General features: G+C 40.2%; 1 protein-coding gene across 1 annotated transcript in view; it reads left to right on the top strand.

The window, feature by feature from the left end:
- Nucleotides 1-24,344, top strand: part of LGR4 (leucine rich repeat containing G protein-coupled receptor 4) — a 72,362-nt gene that overhangs the window by 29,883 nt on the left and 18,135 nt on the right. Inside the window, exons 2-4 of the mRNA XM_027705301.1 lie at nucleotides 1,572-1,643; nucleotides 14,840-14,911; nucleotides 16,436-16,507. Of these exons, the coding sequence (XP_027561102.1) occupies nucleotides 1,572-1,643; nucleotides 14,840-14,911; nucleotides 16,436-16,507 (216 nt within the window). The remainder of the gene's footprint in view (nucleotides 1-1,571; nucleotides 1,644-14,839; nucleotides 14,912-16,435; nucleotides 16,508-24,344) is intronic.

The raw sequence follows: 24,344 nt of genomic DNA, 5'->3' as shown, positions 1-24,344 counted from the left end.
ACAAATGTCCTGAGCCACTGTTTCCTCAGAGGCAGCACCAACCCCTCCATGTGCTCCTTGCTCCCCTTAGGGGCCTGGCTCAGAACCTCCTGAGGTCAGCACTGAGTCCTCTCTGAGAGCCATGGAAGATATCCTGATTGTGATTGGTTTTGCTGCCCTTCCAGGATAGTAGAAGTCTAAACCAGCCTTTCTCTGCCTCATCAGAAGCAGTGGTAATTCCAGTTGAGGCAGATAGTGGTGGCTGTGGATGGGCTAAGAATGTCTACCCCAGCAGTAGGCAGGGGTTGGTACTTCATTCCAAGGTCAAGCATTTTAGGTGTCAACCAACATCTGTTGTCCTGCATGAAGTCACTCAAATCTTCATGGAGGAGCTTCAGTGGTGCTGGTTGGCTGTCAGTGAGATGAAAGGAGTGTTTTGGCTTTGTTTGCTTTTTACCTGAATTACATAGAGAGGTAGCACATAGCTGCTAGAGAAAATTGAGTGGAAGACAGCAAGCAGGGAGGGCTCTAGTAACAAGTCTTACTGAATTGCTCGTTATGCTTAAAAAAAAAAAGGCAATAACAAAGTGGAAAGTAAGAACTTGGGTTATGTCACAGATTGTTAGGCAGTTATTAGCTTAATTATCAAACTGAATTGTTTTCGGGCTGCTTTTATTCACATTGAGTAATAACTAGCTTCAGGACTGGATTATCTGTGATGGTTGTGTAGGTGTGAACTGAGGTGATGGCACCAAGTTTGCCACTTACTGCTCCTTTGTGAAGAAAAAAGCCGAGCAGGTCTGCATACCTATCATGTAGGCACTTGCTGCCGGCCTGTCTCTGCTCACGGACCGAGAATGAAATCTGCTTAAAACTATTAGGTCGAGGACTTTCGTAGGTTTTGTAGAAGGAAAACAAAATGCAAAAAAACAAGCAAACAAAAAACCACACACACACACACAAAAACCCAACCCCCCCTAAAAAAATACACACACACCCCAACCCCCCCACCAAACCAAACAAAAAAACCTGTGGTAGGGCTGAGACATGTTTCTGCTATTCTTGTCAGTTGTTCCAGAAGCCATATTTGCCAGAAGCTATTTATTAAGTCCTAATGCATGTATTCTTTTTTTTTTTTTTTTAAGACACTGTGGGATGAAAATTTGCATGCTGGGTGGTCACATTTTTTTTTACCCCTATGCTGGGGTTTTAGAGCAGTCTTAAATATCTGCATTAAAACTGTACGCACATCTAAGTTGGTAAAAATTAGTACTGGGGATAACAGTGCTGTAGAGCCTCTTCCATGCATGCCTTCCCTCTAGTTTTACAGTATTTGTTTTTGTTTAGAGGTTTTGTAAAACTTGATTTAGTCAACTTCCCTTTTTGTAGGTCTTTGCTGCAACTGGATTCTCAAATTACAGTGATTTGAAAGTTTAGCATGCAAATTTCTGGAAAGAGATAATACTGTGTGATGCTAGAATATTTTTTTCTGTTACTATACCATTTGATTAGGTTTTCTTCTTCTCATCCTTTTCCTAGAGTGTAAAAATTCCTTACTGGTTATTGATAAATCTGTATTTCCTCTTCTTCAGGGACATCAGCATGAATAACATCACAAGGCTACCAGAAGATGCCTTCAAGAACTTTCCCTACTTGGAAGAGCTGTAAGTATTTCCCACGTGTTAAAGTTCTGCTATGACATCACATGGCTGTGTAAAGTGGAAGGTGGGTGGAGAAACAGTGTTGAGGTGAGCTGTGAACAGAAAAAGCAATTATACTTTAAAAATATAATCCTGTATATGTTTGGAAACCGGAACAGTAAATGCTACTTACAAGGGACTTTTTACAGTAATTATTTTAATCATGGCTGGAGTGATGACATATAATAATTACAGTGTTATCCAAAGATAACACAAGAGGTGTGTAATTACCATTGTTTCTGAAGGAGCTACAGTAGAGCTGTTGCATAAGTTCCATGAAATAGATGTTGCTTCACTCAGTGAGCAGCTGGCTTCCATTGTCCTTGTAGGCTGGAGATGCAGTGCTCACAAGCCCATCCTGACCTAGATCAGAAATTCAGCTTCTGTAGTACAGGGCTTCTTGTTCTTAGTTTCTCTGGCAGAAATTTTTTCTCCACTTCCCACCCCCCGTTTGTCCCGCTCTCCTTTTAGATTCCTTTTGTTTTACTTAGGTGATAATTGGACTTCTGAATCCTAGAGCTGCACCAGGGCTTATGTGCCCAGTACTTTGCTGAACTGAAGTCTTACTGAGATGCTTTTGCAAAAAAGTTGAAGCAGCATAGCCCTGTATTAGGTTGGGTTTCAGAGTCAATAAACAGGGAGGCAGCTTTGACGTTCAATTACTACTTTAGTAAGTGCTATTATGTGGCATGGGACTTCTGTGTGCCCTGGTTTCCTTATCTGTGAAGAGAGGGTAAGGCTAATGGTTCAACCTTTGCTAAAGAGCTTTAAGAACTTCCAGTACCAGGCAATAGATAAGACAAAACTACTGCAATTTGCATTGCTTCTCTTGCATTTTCAGTGATAAAGTAGCATTTCTTATATCAAAGTGCATTTAAAATGCAAAAGTAAGGCTGTCTCTTTGTGACTTTGGCAAGAGTAGGACTATGAATGCTGTGTTGAGAGGTTTTTTTTAATAAAGGCACCTTAGAGAAAGAACAGCTTGTTTTGCCAAAGAGACAAACCCTTATGAGGTAGGGAAGTGGTGTTCTGACTTTACCAATGAGAGAGCAAGCGAAGAATGAAAACCATTTGTGGAGGGCAAAAGGATAAATTAACCCTATAGCAAAACTGCAGCTAAAGCCCTGAACCCTTTGACTCTGGTTATCTGTCACTGCACCTCACTGGAACAAAGATATCAAGAAATTGTTGATAAGGGATGGATTGCCTGCTGCTGAAGAAAGGCTTAGGTTCCTGAAAGCTTCTCTAGTTTTATTTTTTGCACCTCAGCCTCACTGGTTGCTCTAATAAGGTGTTCTACCTCTCCTTACAATTTTGATCTCTCTTATATCCTGGTAATGCAGCAGCTACCATTACTAATGCACTTAAATACCTCCATTTTCACTGGTTCTTAAGTGGTTTTGACTCAGGTCAGTACAATTCTGAAGCACAGTTGAGCTTATTTATGTCAGATGAATTGTGTGCGATATCTTATTTCATGCTTAACAGGTTCTGCTTTACTCCCTCTGATTTTAGGTATTGCTTAAATTTGCAGTATAGCTGAGAATGCTTCATGAAGAAAAATAGGTTTTCAGATGGTGCATTGGTGGAATTGACAGGATTTAAGAAAAGCTCTATGGCGTGAGTAGTAAGTTGGAAAAAAATAAGCCTAGGAAGACTTGGTTGGCTTCAGAATATATACTAGCCAACATTCCCTATGTGCCTCGTGATGTGCTGCTGTGTGTCTGTGTGTTTTGTTGAATTAGATTTGTAGTGTCCCTCTTTTCTTTTTTAAAATTCTTCACAGTCACATTTCACGCCAAAAGTTGAAAAAAACCGCAAACAATTATCTTTTCCCAACTTATATGACTATGGGAGACTTATTTTTTTTTTCCCAATAAGTAATTAAGCAATAAAACCTAACTGGTGGGTGTGCATGTTGTGTAACTTCCATAAACCCTGGGGTGTGTCAGGAGGTAAAGAGAAAAGGCAGAGCCTTCAGCCATCATCTGTTGTGCTTATTGCCTAAGAGCCATTTGCTGCATGTACCTCTAAATCCAGCTCTTTAGTTTGAAAAAAAAATAGGCTAGCATTAAGCTCAGAATTGTGTGTGAACACCCAGAAGCTGTAAATCATTCTTAGCATGCTTGCTTGATGTGTTAAAGCAACTTCTGGGGAGGGAAAAGAAACTCCAACTAAAACAATTAAACACCCCAACAAGTCAAGTCCAGGTTCTCTTTGTTTCAGCTCACGTTCATCTTAAATGGGAACATAATGAAGTAGATTCAAACAAAAGCATTTCCTTAATAGAAATGACCAGCACCAGATATGGCACGTTTTTGCTTCATTCTGTCCATTCCTTTTTCTCTGTGGAACAGGGTACAAAAATCTTTCAGTCTTTATTTTTGGTGGTTGTGAACAGAAACAACTATTGTACTTCCCACTGTACAACCACAATATTTCTTCTCTACTCTGTGATTTTCAAACTTTCTTCTTCCTGGATTTTATTTATAGTTGAACAGATCCAAATTCCGACTGCCAGGCATTAACAAAGTTGCTTTTTCAGCACACAAAGCCGGATGCCAAAGAAAAACAACTTTAGGAAAAAAGTTAAAGTGGTGTTGAAATCTGTGGTAGGAGTGACTTTTCCATCAAGTTCTCCCAAGAATTATGTCTAAAGCAAATGAAAATCCCATAAACTAATGGGAATTCAATAAGTACCCACACCAGCATGGACTCTAGTAGGTCTCCATCGAGGAGACAGCCCTAGACACCCTTATCTTCATACCATGCTCTAGCCCTGCCATTGTCAAATGCTGTGGCCAATTAGCCCCTGGCAGAGTTAGTTAATTAATATTGCAAAATAGTATCACAGAATTTAATTGAATGTAAATGCCAGGCAATTAGATGTATTATGTAGGCAACTGAATTGCACATATGGAGCAGCTGAGATTAAAAATGCAGCAGGAGCCGCTTAAAACGGGGGTTGTCATTTCCTCAGTGCAATGAATTATTTGGTAGTCTGGAGAGACTCCAGGGGATGATTTTCTGAATCCTAAAAAGAACACTGGTGAAAGAAGCAAAGTAGCAGCCTTGGGAAAGGCTGGCTGCTGGATTCAGGGGTGTCTCCTGCGTCCCCAAGAGGGGGGAGCGAGTCGGGCGCTCCGATGTGTCGGTGCCGGGCTGTTTTTAGATGTGCTGGGTTATCCGAGACATCTGAAATGGCACCAAAGGGCTGTGTTTAGGGGACTGACTCCCCAGAAAAGTATCCAATTGGCATGTATAGCCTTGAGCTTTTGTGCCTCTGAGATAGTATCCTATCTGAGTGTTACCTGCAGGTACATGCAAGGGGATTCCAGCTTGTCCACGGGTTGTGTGCTCCATGTACCCCCATTCACAGCCTCATCATGCATGTCACTGCACAGCACACTTATCATATGTCTGCAGGATTCTAGCACTATTTATAAATGTTATAAAAATTCTCCATGTCTGTGTAACTGATACCCATCTGGAAGTAATTTGCAAATTATTGAAATGGCAACGGTCAGAGTCAGGGAGGAACAGACCACCAAGGGTTTTGCCTCAGCAGTTACTGACGTGTATTCTCCAGAAAATGCTAATGTAAATATGCTGCAGCCCTGAACATGATATGGAAGCTAAAAATCCTTGAAGAACTTGGCCATGATTTTCTAACCACACCTTAAAGTATTTATAGAAAGCTAGAAGAGGAAAATACAGCCAGATAATGCAGTGTTTTTAGAAAGCAGAAACCACTTTCCAGGCTGTGTTATGTTTTGATGGCCTTTTAAAAGGTGTTAGTCCCTTCTAGTTATCTCAAGTAGTCTGAAGGATTTTAACTATATGATTTCCATTCACTGTAATTGTGAATGATCTGCTAGATCATTCACAAAAAGGCACTCTCTCATCGAGGAAGGCAAATCAAAATGTTTTTTTTCTTGTCCAGTTTTCCAGTTTTCAGAAGTTTCTTCAGAAACCTGAACCACTTGAATAAAGTAAAATATCCTTGATTTAATCACCTTTTAACCTTGTTTTGATTTCCACTCTTAACCCTTTAAAATGCTGTCGTCTCATTTGCTCTGCACTCGTGGGCGAGGTTTAGATGGCTGCTGGTCCATGTGAGAGGCAGAGCAAGCTGTCCTGTGTCTGTAGGTTGCCTCTTACAGAAGGATGTGTTGTCCTAAGGGGAGCACTGGTCACTTCCCAGGGGCAGGACTGTGACCTTCTCCATCAGGGGTCAGGGAGGATGCTCTCCAACTGCTGTGATTTTGAAGACCACATCGTGCCCAGTAATACTGCAAGGAAAATAATCCCTCCTGAAAGCACCAATGCCTCAATTAACTTCCAGATGTGTACTGATACCAAGATCTGTTGTCGTGGGCTGTTGTGTTTCTGTTGTGTTTGCTCATACATGATGTGAAACAGTCTCTCTTCTGTGTCACTACCTTCAGACATTGGGGTTTTTTTTATCAGGCGGGGGGCAAAACTTTGTTATGGTTTATATTTAATGGCTGGTTGAAAATGGTTCAGGAAATAAAGTGATAAAAGGAAGACTTAGATCAATGAAAGTTTTTTCTGAAACACTAATGCTGATCTGCTTTCTGAGAGGTGAATAAACAGAGAGCAAGAGACTGCACACATGCAAACTGTGATTTTTGCAAGAAAAGAAAGAGTATTGCAACCGAGTATTTGCTCGACTATTTAATGATATCCATGCTGATTACAACACTTTAGAGGTCTTGCTTAAATATCTCCTTACCTCCCCTCCCCCAGCCAGTGTCTCTGATCTTGGCTTTTAATTGACAAAGTATATTTTAGGAACATAAGGATTAATTAAAATGCATACTGGCAGTGAAAATGAGGTGGGTTTTTGCCATAAGGTTGTAATCAGGAAGTATCTGCAAGGGAAATGTCTAGTTATTTTCCCTCTTGACTGCAGCTGAAGATGACCACCTGGCTGAAATGGCACAGCTGCTTGCTTTTGTAGTATCTATTTCAGTGTGTAATTTAGATGGTACCCTTCCTTCTAATTTCTGCATCAGCACCAAGTTGCATTATCCTTGGGGAGGGAGGGAGATTATCATGTCTCTTTTATTACTTGGGCTTTATGAATAAGACAGGTCTTGGAGTTATGCCAAGGCTGAGCTGTTAGTTCAGGATGCTGTGTCTTTCCTCACCTGGCTGTGGAACATTTGATGGAAGAACCTTTTTTTTTGTCCTTCAGTCTTTTAAAGCCAGGTCTTTCAAGGTAGAGTGTTGATGAGATGGTGCAATTCCTTTCTCTTTCATAAACATGGGTTTATAAACAAGGATTGCAGTGAGAAGCTGGAGATGAAGGACTTGTTTTAAGTAGAAAAGGTAAGGATGAATCTTCATGAGAAATCTGTCCTGATGCCTTGTGTTAGCTGAGGTGTGGTAACTAAAACTGTGGTTAAACATTCTGTAAAACAGGCTGGGGTGATTGGAGACATCACCACCTTATCTCTGTCCACTCAGCCCCTCCAGCAGAGTCTGAATGGCTGAGAGCTTTCTTCAGCTGCTTTGTTGTAAAGGCAGCCAGTGTAGGTACCTTCTGTTGGTCTTTCAAAAATAGCTGTGTTGGAAGCCAGTGAGTGCCCTTCATCCATCTACCAGCTCTGAATATTTGAACAGCTGGAGGAGGTGATTTCCTCAGTTGCTCCAGCTTGAATTCCAAGAGATAAAGTTTTAATGAAAAAAATGCAAGGTGTAGGTTTCACGTGTGGTAGCAAGTTAAGAGCCTAAGCTTTAACTTGACCAGCCAGCACACATTAGAAATTCATGCTGCCTTGTGTGCACTGGAGCTTTAGAAAGTGCACTGGCATGTTGTAACTTGCACCTTCAAATTCTAGTCAAGACAAACCTTTAGGCAAAGACTCCCAAGTAGAATTAACCACAGTCAGCTAAGATATTTTTAAACATCACTTGTTTGGTCTGCACTGGATGCTAAATGATGTTTAAAAACATGTTGGCTAGCTTGTGTTTAATTAGTGTTTGCTTATCTCTGCGAGTCCTAAATCAGTTTGATTCTAGATGAGTTTTAATCATGCTGATACGAGAATAATATTTGTGTCGTTTAGAAGGTTCTTGCTCTGTTTAACAGTTGCACGTTTTTTCCTGTTTGTGGGGACAGATGCTAGTAAATTGAGTAAATTCTATTGTTTTTAGAAGATGAGGAAGTTTCTTTCCAGTCTCCTTTTCTACATATTAATTTCCAAAGTCGGCATGGTTGTGTAGAAGGATCCTAAGACTGGTTATTCTGCTGCAAGTACTTTTAGAGGACAATGAGACTTTATCTGTCCTTTTTTTGCGTCTTGCTCAATTCGCCTGTGCACAGGAGCTGGCTTAGCTGAATGGCCTGGAGGCTGAACTTGTGGTGTTATTACACTTCAAGACCAGTCTTACGAGCCTGAATTTATTATGCTGCCAGGTTGGGGCTGTCTGAAGGTATAAACCAGATAAGAAACTTCTGGAGGCTGAGCAGTAGCCTGAGAAGCTCTCAGGCTGGGTGTCTCCAGGTAAAGTTCCCCAAATGGTGCTCATGGCGTGCAGTCCTCCTCCTCCTCCTTTAGGTGTCAGAAATTGGGAGTGTGGGACAAAAGATGTACTCCTGTGAGCAAGCAGGTAGCCATTTCCAGGGCTGGGTGTCAGGAAGAGTCACATGAGCTCAGCAAAAACCTTTACACAGACAGAAAAGGAGGCAAACCAAATCCTCTGTGTTGAAGGTAAATGCCTTATCCTCTGAGAAAGTAATTGAATGCATTCTGTCCTCATAGTATCATAGTATGACACTGTATGTTACCATAAAAAGACATAGTGATGTCATTCTTTTGCCTCCTTTCCTCTGTTTCTCTTGGGTATTTGTATTTTTGGTGGTTTTTTTTTTGTTAGTACAGAGGTACTCTTGCCTAATTAGCAGATCTTATGCTGGCACAGAAGTAGTAACCAGCACTCCTTCAAAGTTCTTTTCCTGCCCTTCCTATATAGAAGTGAAATTCTAGATGATTCTGTTAAAATATTTGCTCTTATTTCAGGTGAAAAAAAGTAAACAGTTGATTTAAATCTGAATCAAAGAATCGTACTGAAAATTACTCCCATTTCCTTAAGGTCATTCATTGTGAAGGTGTCTACAGAAACTGAGTCTTGCATTTACCCAGTATGTATCAGAAGGGGTTAGAAAACTAGAAACAGAAGTTTAATTGCCAAATATATGTAGATTTAATCCACTTCCTCATTTTCCAGTGTTAATAGTTTCCTTCAGTGCATGTGTGTTGTAGCCTGTGGGGTCTACTTCAGGAAGGTCTTGCCCAAATACAGTACTGCTTGAAAATAGAATGATAGAGCATATTTTGCATGGTTGGGGATGCTTGTTTTCTTCAAAATCCATCATAATCTATTTTCCTATTAACAAAAAAACCCCCAACTCTGATAGTCCCTGAAAAGCAATATCATGGAACCACATTTTGTCCTGCAGTAGATGCTGGTGACTCTTGCTACAATTTAACCACAGAACTTATGGATAGGCTTTAGACTTTTTTAATCAGCCAGTTTAGTTTACTTAGATATTTTAGCTTTTTAGACCATAGATGCATTTTGGAAACTACAACTATCTTAAAGTTCAGTGTAACTTTGAGAAGGCTGTAAATGCTGGAAAGGGAAGGCTCAGAACAAGAAGTGCTGGATAGAGTTGGTGCCGTTTTGGTGCTGGTTGTAGTCACACTTGTCTTTTTTCAGTCCTGATGTGTCTTGGCACACATACTCAGAATCGTATAAGTAATGCTTGAGGTTGTATAATACTGAAACTACTGCAAGAAAAGGAGAAGGAGGCAAATATATTTTCCAGTAGCAGCAGCAGAATAAAGTACCCATTTAGTTTTGTTCGATAGGTGTGGAGGAATTTGGAGTAACCTGTAGATTATTGATTGGTTTCCTGGCAGTGCAGCAGGCTGCAGCTGACAAAAGTCCCAAAGGGGCTGTTTGCTAATAACAGATAAGCAAAGCCAAATTTAGTCTGGGGACGCAGCTTCCATTTACCAGCCCTTCCCCTTCTGCAGCTGCCCAGCTTGGGCAGGAGCTGTTTGCAGAGGTGTGTGCCCTTGCCAGGCCATCCATCCCTGCAGGGGGGATGCAGTGAACCCCTGTATTTTCCTGCAAATGGCTGTACCTCTCCTGTAGAGCTTTAAACCTTGATGAATAAATTGTAGCACGTAACTGTGCATCATCTGTTAAGAAAACCAGAATTCTCTTCTGGAATAGGTGGAAACTGAAGCTCTGTTCATAGGTTTGAGAAAACTTAATCCATGCTGCTCGGCAGGTGTTACCTGTGAGGCGTTTTCAAAGGTTGCTTCTGTTGTGGGAGAACTTGAAGGAAAACTCAAGCTTGTATGGGAAGCACAGAGAACCCTGAACAAGTGAATGTTAGGGACAGTCACGTAAGGATGGCAAAATAGTTTGATATAAGACAGCAAAAAAAGTAAAGAGATGGCAAAAATACAAGTGGGGAAGCAGTGGAATATTTTCCAGTGGGATGAAAATAGGTAGGTAAAAGTTGGAGAGCTAAAAGGAGAGGTTGGGTGGGCAGAGAGACAGTGATGGATGGTCTGTGAGGGATATGGAAGGTTCAGTCTTGACTGCACCTTAAAATAGGAATCTTGGGTCTTACCAGAAAGCAGCTAATGTAGAAATAATAAATCAGGTGCTTTTTCATTATGACATGACAGGATTTTGCAGTCTGTGTCACTATTGGAATTTTCAGTGAGGAAGTAAAATTAGAGTTGATCCATGGAAAAAACAGTCATTTTATTGTTATCTGAGACAAGATAGACAGGTAAGGTTATTAGGATCCCAGAATACAACCAAGATGAAAAAAAAACCCAAAGCAAAAACCCAACCCAAAATCCACAGCAAAAACATTTTCTGTATGAGCACAAGACTTTCAGAAGGACAAAAGGAGGGAAACTCTTTGCTCAGACATCCTGAGGTTCACTACCATCTGGGATGCAAGACAAGCAGAAAGGTTTCCAACAAGTTTGTGTTTGCATCCTGTCATAATAAGAGTGGTTTTAATTGTTACAGACAAAAATGTATCCCTGGGACATCTTCCCTAATTTTTGGAGTGACACCAGTGATTAACTTGGCTTGGTTAACATGCAGCCGGGCTGCCAGGCTCATAATTGCAGAAGTTTTAATTTCCCAAAAGAGGGGAAAACAGTCTTAGCTGCAGTTTCAGTGCAAGAAGCTAAGCTTACTATGTCCTCTGGGAATGAGATACCATGGAAGGTTGTCCTTGGCCAGATTGTATCCTGATGTCTGTAATAACAAAAAGGTGTCCTCTACATCTGGAGATCATTTACTGTGTCACTTAAAATAATGATTAGAGGGTATTGCTCACCACTGTATGACAGGCTAGAAGAAGTATTTTTTCCTCTGTTTGTCCTACTCTGTTATCCTGCTATGCTGAAATTGATTCTGTAAATTTGAGTTTGTCCAAATTTGCAGGAATTTTGTCCCTTTGAAGCATTCAATTTTTATTTGTTAAAGTAAATATAGAGGACTACAAAATTTAATTCTAAGCAATTACAAGATTGCCCACCTAAAAGAAAGGTACCTACTGTGGTAATACATGACAGCAGAAACCTCCAAGCTTTAACTCAGATGCACTAATTCAGGATACCTGCAGTCCTCAGCTGTCTCCAAACAAGGGGAGTCAGGACTGAGCCAGCAGGAAAGCTCTTGCTCAGTGTGATACACATTTACATCCCACTTTGGACGATGCCTGATGCCGTGTCTCCATGCCTTGGAAAAGTAAGAGACAGCAAATAAAGTTTTTGTGGCCTTATAGCATGTCAGGACACTTTACAATGGTTTATTTAATGAAGTCTTTACTGCCTTTGTGTCTCTGCTTGGCTCAGTAGCAAGAGATGGACTTTCAGACCAGGTCTCTACCCATTTCCACTCAGAATGGAGGGAAGTACTTGGCTCTTGACAGTGTCAATGTAGGGCTGCTTCCAGGTGCTGCTTCATGGCAGTGTGAAGCTGTCCTGCCACAGAGCAGAAATTTCCAGGGCAGTTCCCAAGCAGGTTAGTGAGTGTTGCTACAAGGAGAAGAAGGCTGTGTCCTTTCTGTTGTGCTAGAGTTTTGCCCTGGTAAAACTGTGATTTCCCTTAGCCCGTTTACTGTGTGTGCGAGAGAGAGAAGTGCTTTTAAAATATTTAATAATAAATACTTTGAAGACTTGCTGAAAGGAGATAACATGGAAAACCTGACTGGATGATTTCAGTGACATCTTAATTTATAACGCTGTATGTGCGCTATACTACATGCTATTAATTTTTCAATTCTCTCTTTAAAATGAACCTGGTTATGTAAAGGGAGACCTTTCCATCCTCCCAGTTGCTGCATGTTGCTGCAGAGGGAAGCATGTTGAGAGCAGCGTGTGATACGTTGGTCTTCGCCTGTTTGAGAGCTGCAGTTGGAGCCTCCTCACGAGCAGCTCCCCAAGGCCAGGATGTGAATGATAAATGTGTGTTTGGCAAACTGATTAGTAGAGCCTTTGCACACTTCCTGGAAAGCTGCCAGATAGAGGAGAAACGGAAATGTAATGGATTGCAAGGGTTGGCTTTTTTTTCTGCTGGTTGGTTGCAGAAAGGTTGAATAAACAAGAGTTGCCTTGAGGTAGGCGAAGTCTCGCTATTCGAAGTCACGCAAGCCTCGCTCTGCCTCAGCTGTATTTTATTTCCAGTGCTTCTTAGGCTGTCGTTAGTGGCACTCAGTGGGGTTGGGGGAGGCCATTCAACTGTATTTAGTTTAGTTTAGGTTTTTTTTAATAATCCCCAGCCTCTCTGGGAGAGGGAGCAGTTACAGCAGATGCCTGAGAAGCCACACACCCACCGGATTAATGGCGAACCTTGGCCGAGCTGCAGCCAGAGCTGCCTGACACACATTTACCAGGGCTGCCACTCCTTGAATTGTGTAATATGTAATCAGCATCAACTGGTTCTGTTTGTGTGCAAAGTAATGAGGAGTTACAGCCTCAGTTATATTTCGCTTGATTTAAGGATTTATATTTTGCTGTTTCAAGGACGTTTTAAAATAAATGTGTTTTGCACATCACTGGTTCTCTGCTGCAGAGACCCAGCATGTTGCATCGCTATTTCTTTCTGTTTACAGTGAACTTAATAGGAAATTGTTTAAAAGAAAGTCATGAAATATTGCAAACCTCCCTCCCCGTCACCCCAGATAAAGTTAATAAAGTCGATTTGGACAGCTACTGACAACAAAATGAATTTTAGGGGAATGTTTAGTTGCCACCTGGAATCTTTCATTAATGTTAAAAATTCGAAGTATTTGAAATATCACGTCCCAGCTCTGAAATTCTGAGGTCATTTGCAGACCGGAGATTAAAAACATAAGTATACATAGATTCTTTTTATTTTTCTTCTGGTTTCAGAGCTGTTTGGTTATACACAAGCCACGCAGACAAACTTCTCAGCAGTCAGCACATGTGGGGGCTTTTTTAAGCATGTTGTAATGATGACAGAGCCATAGCTATGGCAATTGGGGGGGTGAAAATACCAGGGGGAAATACTAAAGTCTGCCTTAAGAAGCAAGAGTAACACAGTTTTCTAAACACAAGTAGTATCTGCTGCTGTCACCTTCCTATGCATGAGAAACCATCCTCTTCTCCCTTGATTTATAAATAAAACCATCTACCTTTGAGAAATGGATTTGATAAACATAGCTAGCACCCTCTCTATCAGGCAGCATTTTATGAAGTAATTAATTCTGTTGCAAGGAGATTTATGTAGGCATTAAATGCTTTGGGTAATCTCTTTTATGTAGTTAGAGACCAAGATAAAAATGTAATAACGTTGCTATGTTCTGGCAAGCTGATACTTTAAATGTTGCTCTCATTATTTCCTTCATTTGCCTCTTTGAAATCATATTTTCCCCTCAGTGTTCTGGCTTGCTTCACTGTGCCCTGTAACAGCAGAGGCGGGTTTTGATATTCTGTAACCTTTGTTAAAGCACATTGATTGGTTTTTAATTATTAACACTTATTGGACCCTGCACGGTATTTCCACGGATGATTTCATTGCACAACCTTGTCCAACATTGCTTTTGCTTAGTCTTGGATATGAAACCAAGTCTGAAAGCAAATCCTTTGGCTGAAATTATAGCATCTTTTGGCAGTTATGGGTTGCCAGGTGTTTTGCATTATTGTCTTCACCCTTCATAAAATACAACTATTAGCAGCTCAACAAAGGCTGGACCACACAGGGTCTGCTGGTCAGAGGAGAGGTAAAAAGGTTGAAGAAAAAAAAAAAAAAGAGTGGGGGAAGGAGGAATGAACTGTTTGGAAGCAGCTGTTTTGGCTGCTGTTTCTGCTTTCCTGCTTTGTATTCTGCAGCATCTCCTGTATTTATTACTTTTAATATCACAGTGGTTTTCACAATTTACTTTGTGTTAGTGTCTAGCAGTCCAAGTTTGAAACCAGCCGTATCTTGAGAGACAGGGAGCACAGATGAGAATCCTGGTCCCTTTCTCCCTCCCCCAAAGCAGTTTCCTTTCCTAAAAAGTTCCTCCAGATAACTGACCAAAAAGTTGAAATATTACCAGGGTGATATCTTGGTCACATCAACTGTCAGCACTGTGAACTTCCAATCTGCTTGTGAATATTGTTTCCACATTTGGGATTCTCATAAGGACTCTTCCTGCTTTGCTGTAGCATCCAGCTATTTTTACTTAACTTCATACTTTCTTTAGAAACTGCTGCATAGATTAAAAACACGTGGGTACCAGAGCTTGTGTTTCAGCAGAGCAATGCTGAAAGCCAGAGGATCATGTTGGTAAATGCACTCTTCAAACCTAGGACCATAAGAAGATTCTTTATCATTCTGAGGTGTGGTTTTTCTTGAGTGTCTGCAGAAGAATATCCACGAGGCTGAGTAGTGCATTCTCGTTGTTAAAAACATGCAATGACAAAAATAAGTGTTAAAAAACTTGGAAGATGATGAATACAGCATACTGGAATGCAAAATGCTTAATAGCTGCAAGATTTGATGTATCAGTGATTTTTCCTTGTTAGATGGTTGTAGAAGTACTGTATTTTGTGACTGAAATTATTATTGCAATTTTTTTCCAGGCGACTGGCTGGCAATGACCTTTCTTTTATCCATCCCAAGGCCTTGTCTGGTTTGAAAGAACTCAAAGTTCTGTAAGTAATTGGGTTTTAGAGCTTCATAGCTAGCTGTATGCTTTCTTAGTGCACAGCCAGACTGTTTTACTGGTAGGCTGGAGGAAATTTTTTTGCCCTCCCTCCCCCTAAATTATAGTCCTCCTACTTTTTTTTTTGTTTAATAATTTTTTAACAAAGCCTGCTGTAAGTGGTTAAGGTGAGCCATGGTGAACTTGACTAAAGTGTAATTATTGCATTTAATTAGAACACTTACTTGCTTCTGAAGTACATCTTGTAGCAGAAGAATTGGAGGAAAAATCCTAAAAAGGACATGTAAAGCTTTTTGTTGTTTTCTACCCCTTCAGATTAGTCTGTCAGGTGCCCTGACATTATCAGATAGTACTAGTGCTTAGAGATTTAATACATTGTTTGACTTATTCTCTGCTGGTGATAGAAATAATTTCTACAGTTTGAGGCTTCTTTAGGTGAAAATGGGTTACTATTAAAAAAAGTTTTTGTTTTTCTTTCTGAGATAAGAATTTTCATGTCAACTTTTTTCCCCATAGCTAAAGATAAAAAGAAGCTTTCTGTTGTTTGGGGTTTTAAAAACTTTTATTCAGAAATTGTAGCATTTCTGACGATGTAAATATTTCCAAATGCTAGCAGAGTTAATTAAACAGATATTTTTAAAAAACAGTGGACTCTGAGGTTGTAGAGAAAAAAAAGCCTAAACAGACACTGAAAGCAGGGTACAGATTAGGGAACTGCCCATCTGCAATACTGCTTAATATGATATTTTGTAAGATAAATGCAGAGTGTCAAAGCTCTTGGGGGTATATCCATTGTGATACTCAACACTGGAGATGTCTGAAATTCTAGCAGTTCTTGAAAAATTTGGGACATGGATCTTAATTAACAACTTACTTACCCACTTGCATTTTACCCCAGTGTGCACCAAAACCTAGTAAGATTTATTAAGATGTGAGATTTCTGTAATTTACATTCTCTTTATAAAAGAACTCATCGTGCTGTTATACATATTCCCATTAGAGAATTCTTAAAAAAAAACCCCAACAGTGTAGCTTAATTCAGCTTGGCCCAAAGGTGCTTTGTTGTGAACACACTTTGTAAATCAGATTGTTAATGTATTGTGTATTCATGTGACTTCAGGAAAAAAAAATAGAGGTTTGTGTGTTTTGTAGCATGTATAGGATGATTCCACAAGAAAACAAGAAAATATCTATTGTAGCAAATTTGTACTAATATTAAGTTGTTCAACTTCAGTGAGTTCCCAAGGGAATTTCAGCCTGTTATGTCAGAGGCTTGTTCTCTGCAAATTAATGCTGTTAATTAATGAGATTAATGTGTTGCAAATAAAACTGAAATAGATCATTTTCTTGTTTCATTGTTGCCTTTGGGTATCTGGTCTTGATAATTTTACATGCCTTCATGTACACTAGAAATCTGCGAAACCATAACAGGACTGTGGGCTTTTCTGTCACCTCTGCTGTTGATAAAGATGATTGTCAGATTTTACTTTATTAATACCGTGGATTTTTACAGAACCCTCCAGAACAACCAGCTGAAGACTGTACCTAACGAGGCCATCAGAGGATTAAGCGGTTTGCAGTCCTTGTAAGTGTTCTTACTTTGCTTTTGCGTTTGGATTGTTCTCCAAGTTCCACTTCCAGCCACTCTTTGTACACCTTGGCTTCATTCTGTGGGGTTGTGAAATATAATCATGTATGTGCAATAATGTACCTGGAGTTTCTGATAGTGCAACTGCAACTGGAGCAAAGTTTCACAAGTAAAAGTCATAAGGAATTTTGTCATCTCTGATGGGGTGACCCAAATGCAAACTCTTTCAAAACGCAAACGCGGGTACGAGATTGCTGCGTAAATGCAGTGGTGATGTAGTTAAACCATCATCCTTCCTGCATGTCCTGAGGTGTTTGAGCAATTTTGAAATGTTGTGCAAAAATGAATGATGATGCCCAAGTCTTTTGTATCCAGAGGAGGAAAAGGGGTTTCTGGGAAGGAGTATTGCTTGAGACACGCACAGTATTGGTTTTTACGGGAAGGTGTTGAAATCTCACAGACAGTTGTGAATACCTCAGCCATTATTGCTAGTTGCTCATAAGGTATTTCATACGTGTTTATACTATCTCATGGCTTATTATGTTTTATAAAGCATTTTAATCAGACCTTAATAGTTAGTTACAGCTCTCTAGGTGGTAGATGCTTATCACTGTGATGAGGAGGCGGAGGTGGGAAGGGCCTCAAAATTTTTCCTCCTTTCTGCTTACCTACAGAGAGACAGAGGGCAGATTAGCTCTTCCCCCTGTGCCAAAATTCATGTTTCTGGTCTAAGATCCTGTTTCTTTCAGTGTTGCATCAGATTATGGATTTTTTTTGGGGGAAAAAAAATTAATTGGTTTCGAAAAATAGCTTTCCAGACTGTTGCACAACTTTTGCAAAGGTGCTTTCTGCACTCACTAAGCTTGGATCTTGGCCACTACCTTCTCGTAGCTGCTTGGATATTCCTGCCTTTTCCACCTGAAGAAAGCACAGTAAGCAGCAAATTTAATGTCCACATTACCCTCTTGTTTTAGCATGTGTGTAGAAGAAACAATAACTTGGTCTTGGTGCAAATATTATGCATTGTAGTAAAAATCCTACAAATTCCATGATGTGAGTAACCCTTCAGTAGTTATTAAAACAAAGAACCAAAACCAAAAACTCCTTCCTTGCTTCCAACAGTTCTGTGATGCCAAAAAGAGGAACTGCTTTAGTAAATATGTTTGTCTACAAATCATCCATTGCATTTTCAGTGAACATTCTTTTTTCTCTACTTATTTACAGTAATGATTGTTCTCTAATTAAAATTTAAAGTATTAAATCTCCAATTGCTGGTTTGATGATAATTTTATATGCAAAAGGGAACGGACAAAATTAGGGGAAAAATAACGAATGTATAAATTAAGTAATCATACATATCTATTTTTTAAAAATCCATATACTTTTAATATTATTGGAAAGAAAATTGTTAGAGCCATTTAAAAAAATCAGACATTATAGCTGTTGAAAAAAATAATGGAATGATTATGTATGTCATGGTTTGAGGAGCCTCAAAAAATTGCATTTCTGTGATTTTATCAAGTTTCAGAAAAACTTTGCTTATTGCACTACTCATGAATAATTACACTAATTATGCATATCCCCTAGTAATGCAGGTAGCACCTTCTGGCAAAGGAATGTAGAACTGGTCCTCTGAATTTTGTGCCTGAGCATGGAAACATAAATGTCAGCATGTTGCTTTATTTAATTTATTAAAAATAAGAAAAAAAAAAAGGAAAAAAGTGATTTATTCCCCTCCCAAAGGAATCCGTATGGATTCAAAACTCCCAAGTTTTGTGACCTTCTTTTAAAACAAATCACGGAATATATTTTAGAAAACCTGCTTTCTACCCTTTTAATATATAATCTCCATCCCAAACCTGCAAGTTTAAACATTACTGAACTGACTCCCTTTTTGGCAGTTTTCCATTTTACTCTGAAGTAGGGTTTGGGGGATTTTTTTCTTGGTGAAGACACAAATTGCTTGCTTATAAAACTTTATAGTAAATTAATAATCATTTTATTTGAAACTCCTTTAGAACTGTCTGTTTTCTCCCTTAATGTGCTCCAGTTTTTAGCTCCATAGGAAGACATTTGCCATCCTGTATGTATTAACAAGTTCAGTAAACATACCTGGGTGGAAAGAAGGAAGATGGTTATAGAACCTTCATTTCATGATCTCTAATGTTTATATTAGAGCTGGTGAGTAGCCAGCCTGGCTCAGAATAATAAATGACAGCTCTTTATTTTCTGTTTGCTTTGGGTATTTTCTCAGCTCTGACCTCCAAAAGAGAGTTAGAATGGAGTTCTTTTTTTCTAATGGAGGTGAAATTTAGCAAAATTAAAGAGTTTTACTGAGTGGAAACTCGCTTTGTAGCACCCCAGGAAAGTTTATCTGGCAGGATGAATTCTGCAAGACACTGTGACAGGTGGGACTGTGGCACTGCACTGCCAAAGGAGGAGGCACTGGTTGTCCACCTTGTGCCTGCCTCTTTTGGTGGCAGGAAAAACATGACAAATAAAGTGCAAACAATAGTCTTGGGGCATTTCAATTCCTGCAAAGCATCAACAGCATGTTTTTGTGAGCACGGGGTGATGAAGCGGCGTACTCGGGATTTTACATCTGGAAATGGTGTTGTTGAGGTTTACAGGCCATCCAAGGGTCACACAGAGAGCTGTGGGCAGCACAGCCCTGCTCCTTGGCAGTGTGTGCAGAGCCAGGAAGGACCAGGAAACCATCAGAGAAAGTCACTCCTTTAAATGCCTTAGCATTTGTGACTGCAGTGATTTCTTTGGTGACACTGCTTATACCGAGCTTTGACCCAGAATCTGGGTGTTTGTAAAGTCGGTCTCTAAACTGCAGCAACTTTTAGGGTTGCTCTGATTCTCCCCAGAAATCCAGCTACATAGGAGTTTTAAGTCATAATACAGAATATTCTAGTACAATCCTCAGTGTGTGGCAAATAGTGGAACTATTTAAACAAAGATGCTTTGGAAAGGAAAACTGTATTCCACTTGAATTAAAAAAAAAAAACGCACCCTAACTGCCACTGTGCATTTGCCATCAGACCAGGAGTCATTTTTGAAAGCCTGTCAATAGCTGCTAATGTACGGGGGGACAATTTTATTATAATTGCAGTGCAGGAATGACCAAGTTACTGTCCCAGCACGTGTGCACACGTGCCCACATGCAGGGAACATTAGAGCATTCTGCAGCAACAGTTCAAAGCACTGCAGGTTGGCTGTTCTGCCACATTCCCAAACTGTGGGATTTGGGATCATGCCAGTGTGGTACTCAACTGTGATAGCTCCTGCCTTTCTTGTTGTGTGGGTGTTCACCTGAGCTGCCAGGGTGTCTTCATGCGTGTGGTCAGCAGTCACTTTGTGCTGTCCCTGGTGGCAGTTCTGGCTCCCTGCACAGCCTGCTCTGCTCACAGCCTCTGCTGCAGGATCCTAACCAATTTTTCAGCCTGTTTTCCTATCTCAGGAGGCTTGAGGCAAGGTGAAGCAGGAGGTGTTGATGCCTTAAACCCCAATGGTTTTCTTATTTTTCTACCTTATAAGTTTTATAAGTAATAGAAGTAGATTTTAGAAACAATCCCTTTCTCCCTCCTCCCCGTAGTACCCCTTAGTTTATACATTCTTTAAGCCTCTTACCCCATTCCATACTCCCCATATCAGCCCATCCCTGTATCCAGTAGAAGATGTTTTGTCTCTTAGTCAAGGTAAGCCTGTCTTGTTTGAGGAACACTTGTATCTTGGCCTAAACCGCAGGACAGAGTCAAAGAACTGGGTGACTCTGCTCTCTGTACCCCGAAGATGATATAGGATGATGAAGAGGGGGTCCCAAAAAGCCCCCGGACCCAATTCCAAGAGGTGGGCCAGGGGGTGGACCAGAGCAAAAGTCAGAGGATGGACACACTTGGGATTGGCCAGATATTGTTATAAATGTAACATATCGGGCACAGCCCGGCGCGCGCGCGTCGTTTACCATCTCTTGCCTTGGCACAATTAAACCCTTTCTTATCTCACCCCAACTAAGGGCTCCTGGATTTTTTCTTAGCACCAGCTGAGCAGGCATCAGTGTGAATGTGCTTAACCGGGATGTGACTGTATTTTCTGAGAGTGGGAATCATCTTGGCCCAGGCAGGAAACAATAAGGTCCTAATGTAGAAGTGAAAGGAATGAGAGCGGGATCTTGCTTTGCAGGGTAAGGATGTATGGTAAAAGCATGGGGACAGAGAATGGAGGTGTATTTCAGCCAGGACATATTTAAAATATGTGCTGTAGCCCATATCTGCTCCAGCCTTTCATTTCTAGCATTTTCTTATTTTAGATCAAGTTACATCTGCATTTATTAAAAAACAAGCAAACAAAGAATCAAATCTAGAAACATTCTGCTGGTAATGAAACTGCCCGTTTTTAAGCTGTAGTTCATGTTGGTGGCAAAACCCATAAGCATGTTGAAATGTATCAAAAGGGAAGATCCCCGAATTTAGAGAGGACAATGCAAACATAGTCCTATACCAAAAATACACAATTCTGTTCCAATTCTGCTGTTTTCTTCTTGACGAGTGCTTTATGGCTTTAGTGATTTTTGGATTATAGAGTTGGGAAGGACAAGGGGTATCTGTAAGGACAGTCTTGTCTGGGAGGCTGTGGAAGGTGTTCATCAACAGCAATGACTAGAAGTTAAGCATTAGATGGTTTTGTATGTAGTATGCACCTTTAACAGTGGCAGGTGGTTTTTCAACTAAGTAACTTTTAATGGGATGTCTTCAGGGGTTTTCTAGTTTCCTGCTTTGCTGTTATTAAAGGGTTAAAGGGGTCAGACCTCAGGTTGAACCTGTCTGTGTTAAGCTGTGGAATTAATCAGAATGGGAAACGAAGAAATTCACACATTTTCTTTTTAACCTGCAAAACCAATACAAACTTATATTTGCTGAATATGTTTTTTTTCCTTGAATGTTTAAAGTACGTATAAGAGCTCTCCTGAACATGTTTGATTGTGCTGAAAAATCTTTGAATATGCAGCAGTTTAAATAGACTGCTTAGTACACTTCATGTACTTGCTGAATGACAAAAGTCTTATTTTTCTATGCCATGTTCACCTTTAGAAGCTGTTATGGTTTACTTGAAACTGAGGTATGGGTGTTTCTTGTGAGCTTCAGGAATTTCTGGGATTTTTGTAGCTTTTTTTTTTTAGCTGTCTGGGCTTGCTTAAGGAACTGCTGATGTTTAAATAAAATCAGGGAATTATTTCGAACTTCAATGATCAGAAAATTAATTGAGATGGTGGAAGTTAAACAGCATGTAGGCAAAGATCAGCTGAACCCTCTGTGGGTAATTTGCAGCAAACTTCATGATCCCTGACTGGTACCATCTTAAACATTTAGATGGAAGAAACGTGCTGGCACAGCTTTGGCAGGGATCATTAGCTTCTGAGAGCTGCTGTAAATTTGTCTTTGAATAAAGCAAATCCTTGTGTTGATGTTCTCGACACCTAATGCACAGAGAGCCACTGCTTGATACTGTGAGCAAACTCGCAGAGTGTTTTGAAGTGCCTCTGTTAACATGGGGGGTTCCTGCCTCCCATTGTGGCAGGATTTCCGAGGTACCAGGCTTATCAGTACTCAACTGCAAAACTTAAAAATCTATTCCACTTTATTTGAGTGATTTCTTTGTGGTTTTTGAAGGAGCACTTTAAAGTTCTTTAATAATCACCATCGAGCAGAAGTGGCTTAACGCAAGAGTTGGGAGTGATTTGTCTTTTATCAACATCAGCAGTAAAACTCCTGCTATAAGCCCAAGGCTGTTAAAATTTCCCAGTCAGTGAAGCCTGGAAGGCTGCAGTGGTCACAGATGAGAGCTAGCAAGGCTGGTCCTGGAAGGCCTCACAGGGGATGCAGGCTGCAGGGCACTTGCCCTAATAAGTGTACATGTGTATATGTGTAAAATTTCATTTATATGTGTGTGTTAGGCTTGGGACTCTTACTCATTTGAATTGAGATAGGAGTTCATGTTAGTCCTAGTGTCCCTAAAGCAGAGATAGTTGTTTGATAGACCTTTCAGTTGCTATGTCCTTGTTCTAATGATATATCAAATACTGATGTAAGAACTGCTGAATGTATAGGTTTCTGTCATCCTCCTGCTCTTTTCTTCTTGTGGAGTTGGTATTTGTGTGAGGAGGGAACCTGAAAGGTAATAAAAGTGAACTTGACAGCTCCCCAAGTGAACTCTGAATTTACAGACTAAAATGTAAAGGTCTCTCACAAGCCAGTGCCTATAGGAAAGCTGGGATTGAAGTAGCTTTTGAAAGATTAAGGAACTAAGTACATGCTGCAAGCTCTCATTTAAAGAACATAGTCTTATCTTTAACACTGCAAAGGAAAAACAGTCTTTGTACAAAGTTCAGTCCAAGCAAAGAATGTTACTTGTACTTTGTTAGTTATCGTAGCTAGGGAATACTCCCTTATCCACCTTAAAGAAAAGGTGTGGTCCTTAATTGTTAGTATTTTGTGAAAGTTGTCAAATATTTTAGGTTTGCTTTTCAGTTGTTTCACTAAATGCTTCATTATATGCATTTCACACTAAATAGAAGCATTTCAGCTGTGTTTTGTGCATTCAGCATCACGAGGATAAGTTTTGACTGGAAAAGAAAAACAGCATATTAAGCTTACACTGAGGGACATGAAGGAACACAAAAGAAATATGGGTGAGACAGAAATGGCCAAATAAGTTAAAAACTTCTCTCTTTCACCCTCCAAACCTCCCTGCTCAATGTCAGTGGTGTTCTTTCCCCCCACCCACATCTTCACTGCTCTGGGCAGGAGCAAACAAGCAGAACAGACTGGATGGCTGTGGAGAGCCATCAGTTTAAGGTGCAGTTATTTGGGTGCTCAATCTGCCCGTGCTGGGGGACAGAGGTCTTGGCAAAGCAAACTAAGAATTCGGGCTCCAGCACCTTCTCCTTGACCCTCTTTGTTCTCCCTGGCTGAGAGCTCGACTCCCTTGTTGCAGGCACCCATCCTTCCCCTGGTTATCTCCTGCTTTAAAGGGTGGGGGAGGAGGAGCAGGACTTGGGGCTCCCTTGTGTGTTTTTGTTTTCCAGAGTCTGCTAGAATAAATGGAATTTAGCAAAGAGCCAGTGGAAGTGCAAATGCACCGGACAATCAGGCACAGTGATTGAGGCCTGCCTCCTGAGTGTGCTGCTTCTCTTAAAAGAACCACAAACCAACACTCCTCCTCCCCCAAAAAAACCCCTCACTACAAAACAAAAAAAAAAACACAATTGGGGGGGCGGGACAGGGAGAAATTAGAAGATTCGGATATGTTTATTCCACTGGGAAATAATTCTTTTGATCTTCAGGGAGCTGTATGACTTTAGGAGAGAAGAAAGACAGGTAATTTCTAGTTGCCTTTTTTTTTTTTTTCTGAAGCAGAGCCGCAGGCTTTTTTCCTCTCCCCCCCTCCTTTTTTTTTTCCTTTATTATCATCAGACTTTAATTTCTCTGAAATGTTCTAGTGTCAGTACAGCCTAAGAACATTCAAACAGAATATCATACACACCTGTCAGACCATGGGGCAAATGATAAGGGGATGCCAGTATAAGAACCATAGGAATTAGCTCTTTGATGTACAGTTTTAGAGCTAATGGCACCTCACTTATCTTAAGAAAGAGCTTTGACTACAGACAGATTTGTTAGTTCCCACTTGTATTAGTATATTTGCTGCTTAATTTGATGTATTTTTTGACTTTTTATTAAATGGAAATTCGGCTGCTGACTTTTTTTCTCTAATAATTTGAAATATGTAAACCAAGTACATCACAACAACAAACTGTTTTAAGGAAATA

The sequence above is a fragment of the Neopelma chrysocephalum genome, unplaced genomic scaffold (assembly GCF_003984885.1).
Source record: "Neopelma chrysocephalum unplaced genomic scaffold, ASM398488v2 Primary Assembly neopelma1_323, whole genome shotgun sequence".
Taxonomy (NCBI): Eukaryota; Metazoa; Chordata; class Aves; order Passeriformes; family Pipridae; genus Neopelma; species Neopelma chrysocephalum.
This window is presented reverse-complemented; position numbering and strand designations above follow the sequence as displayed.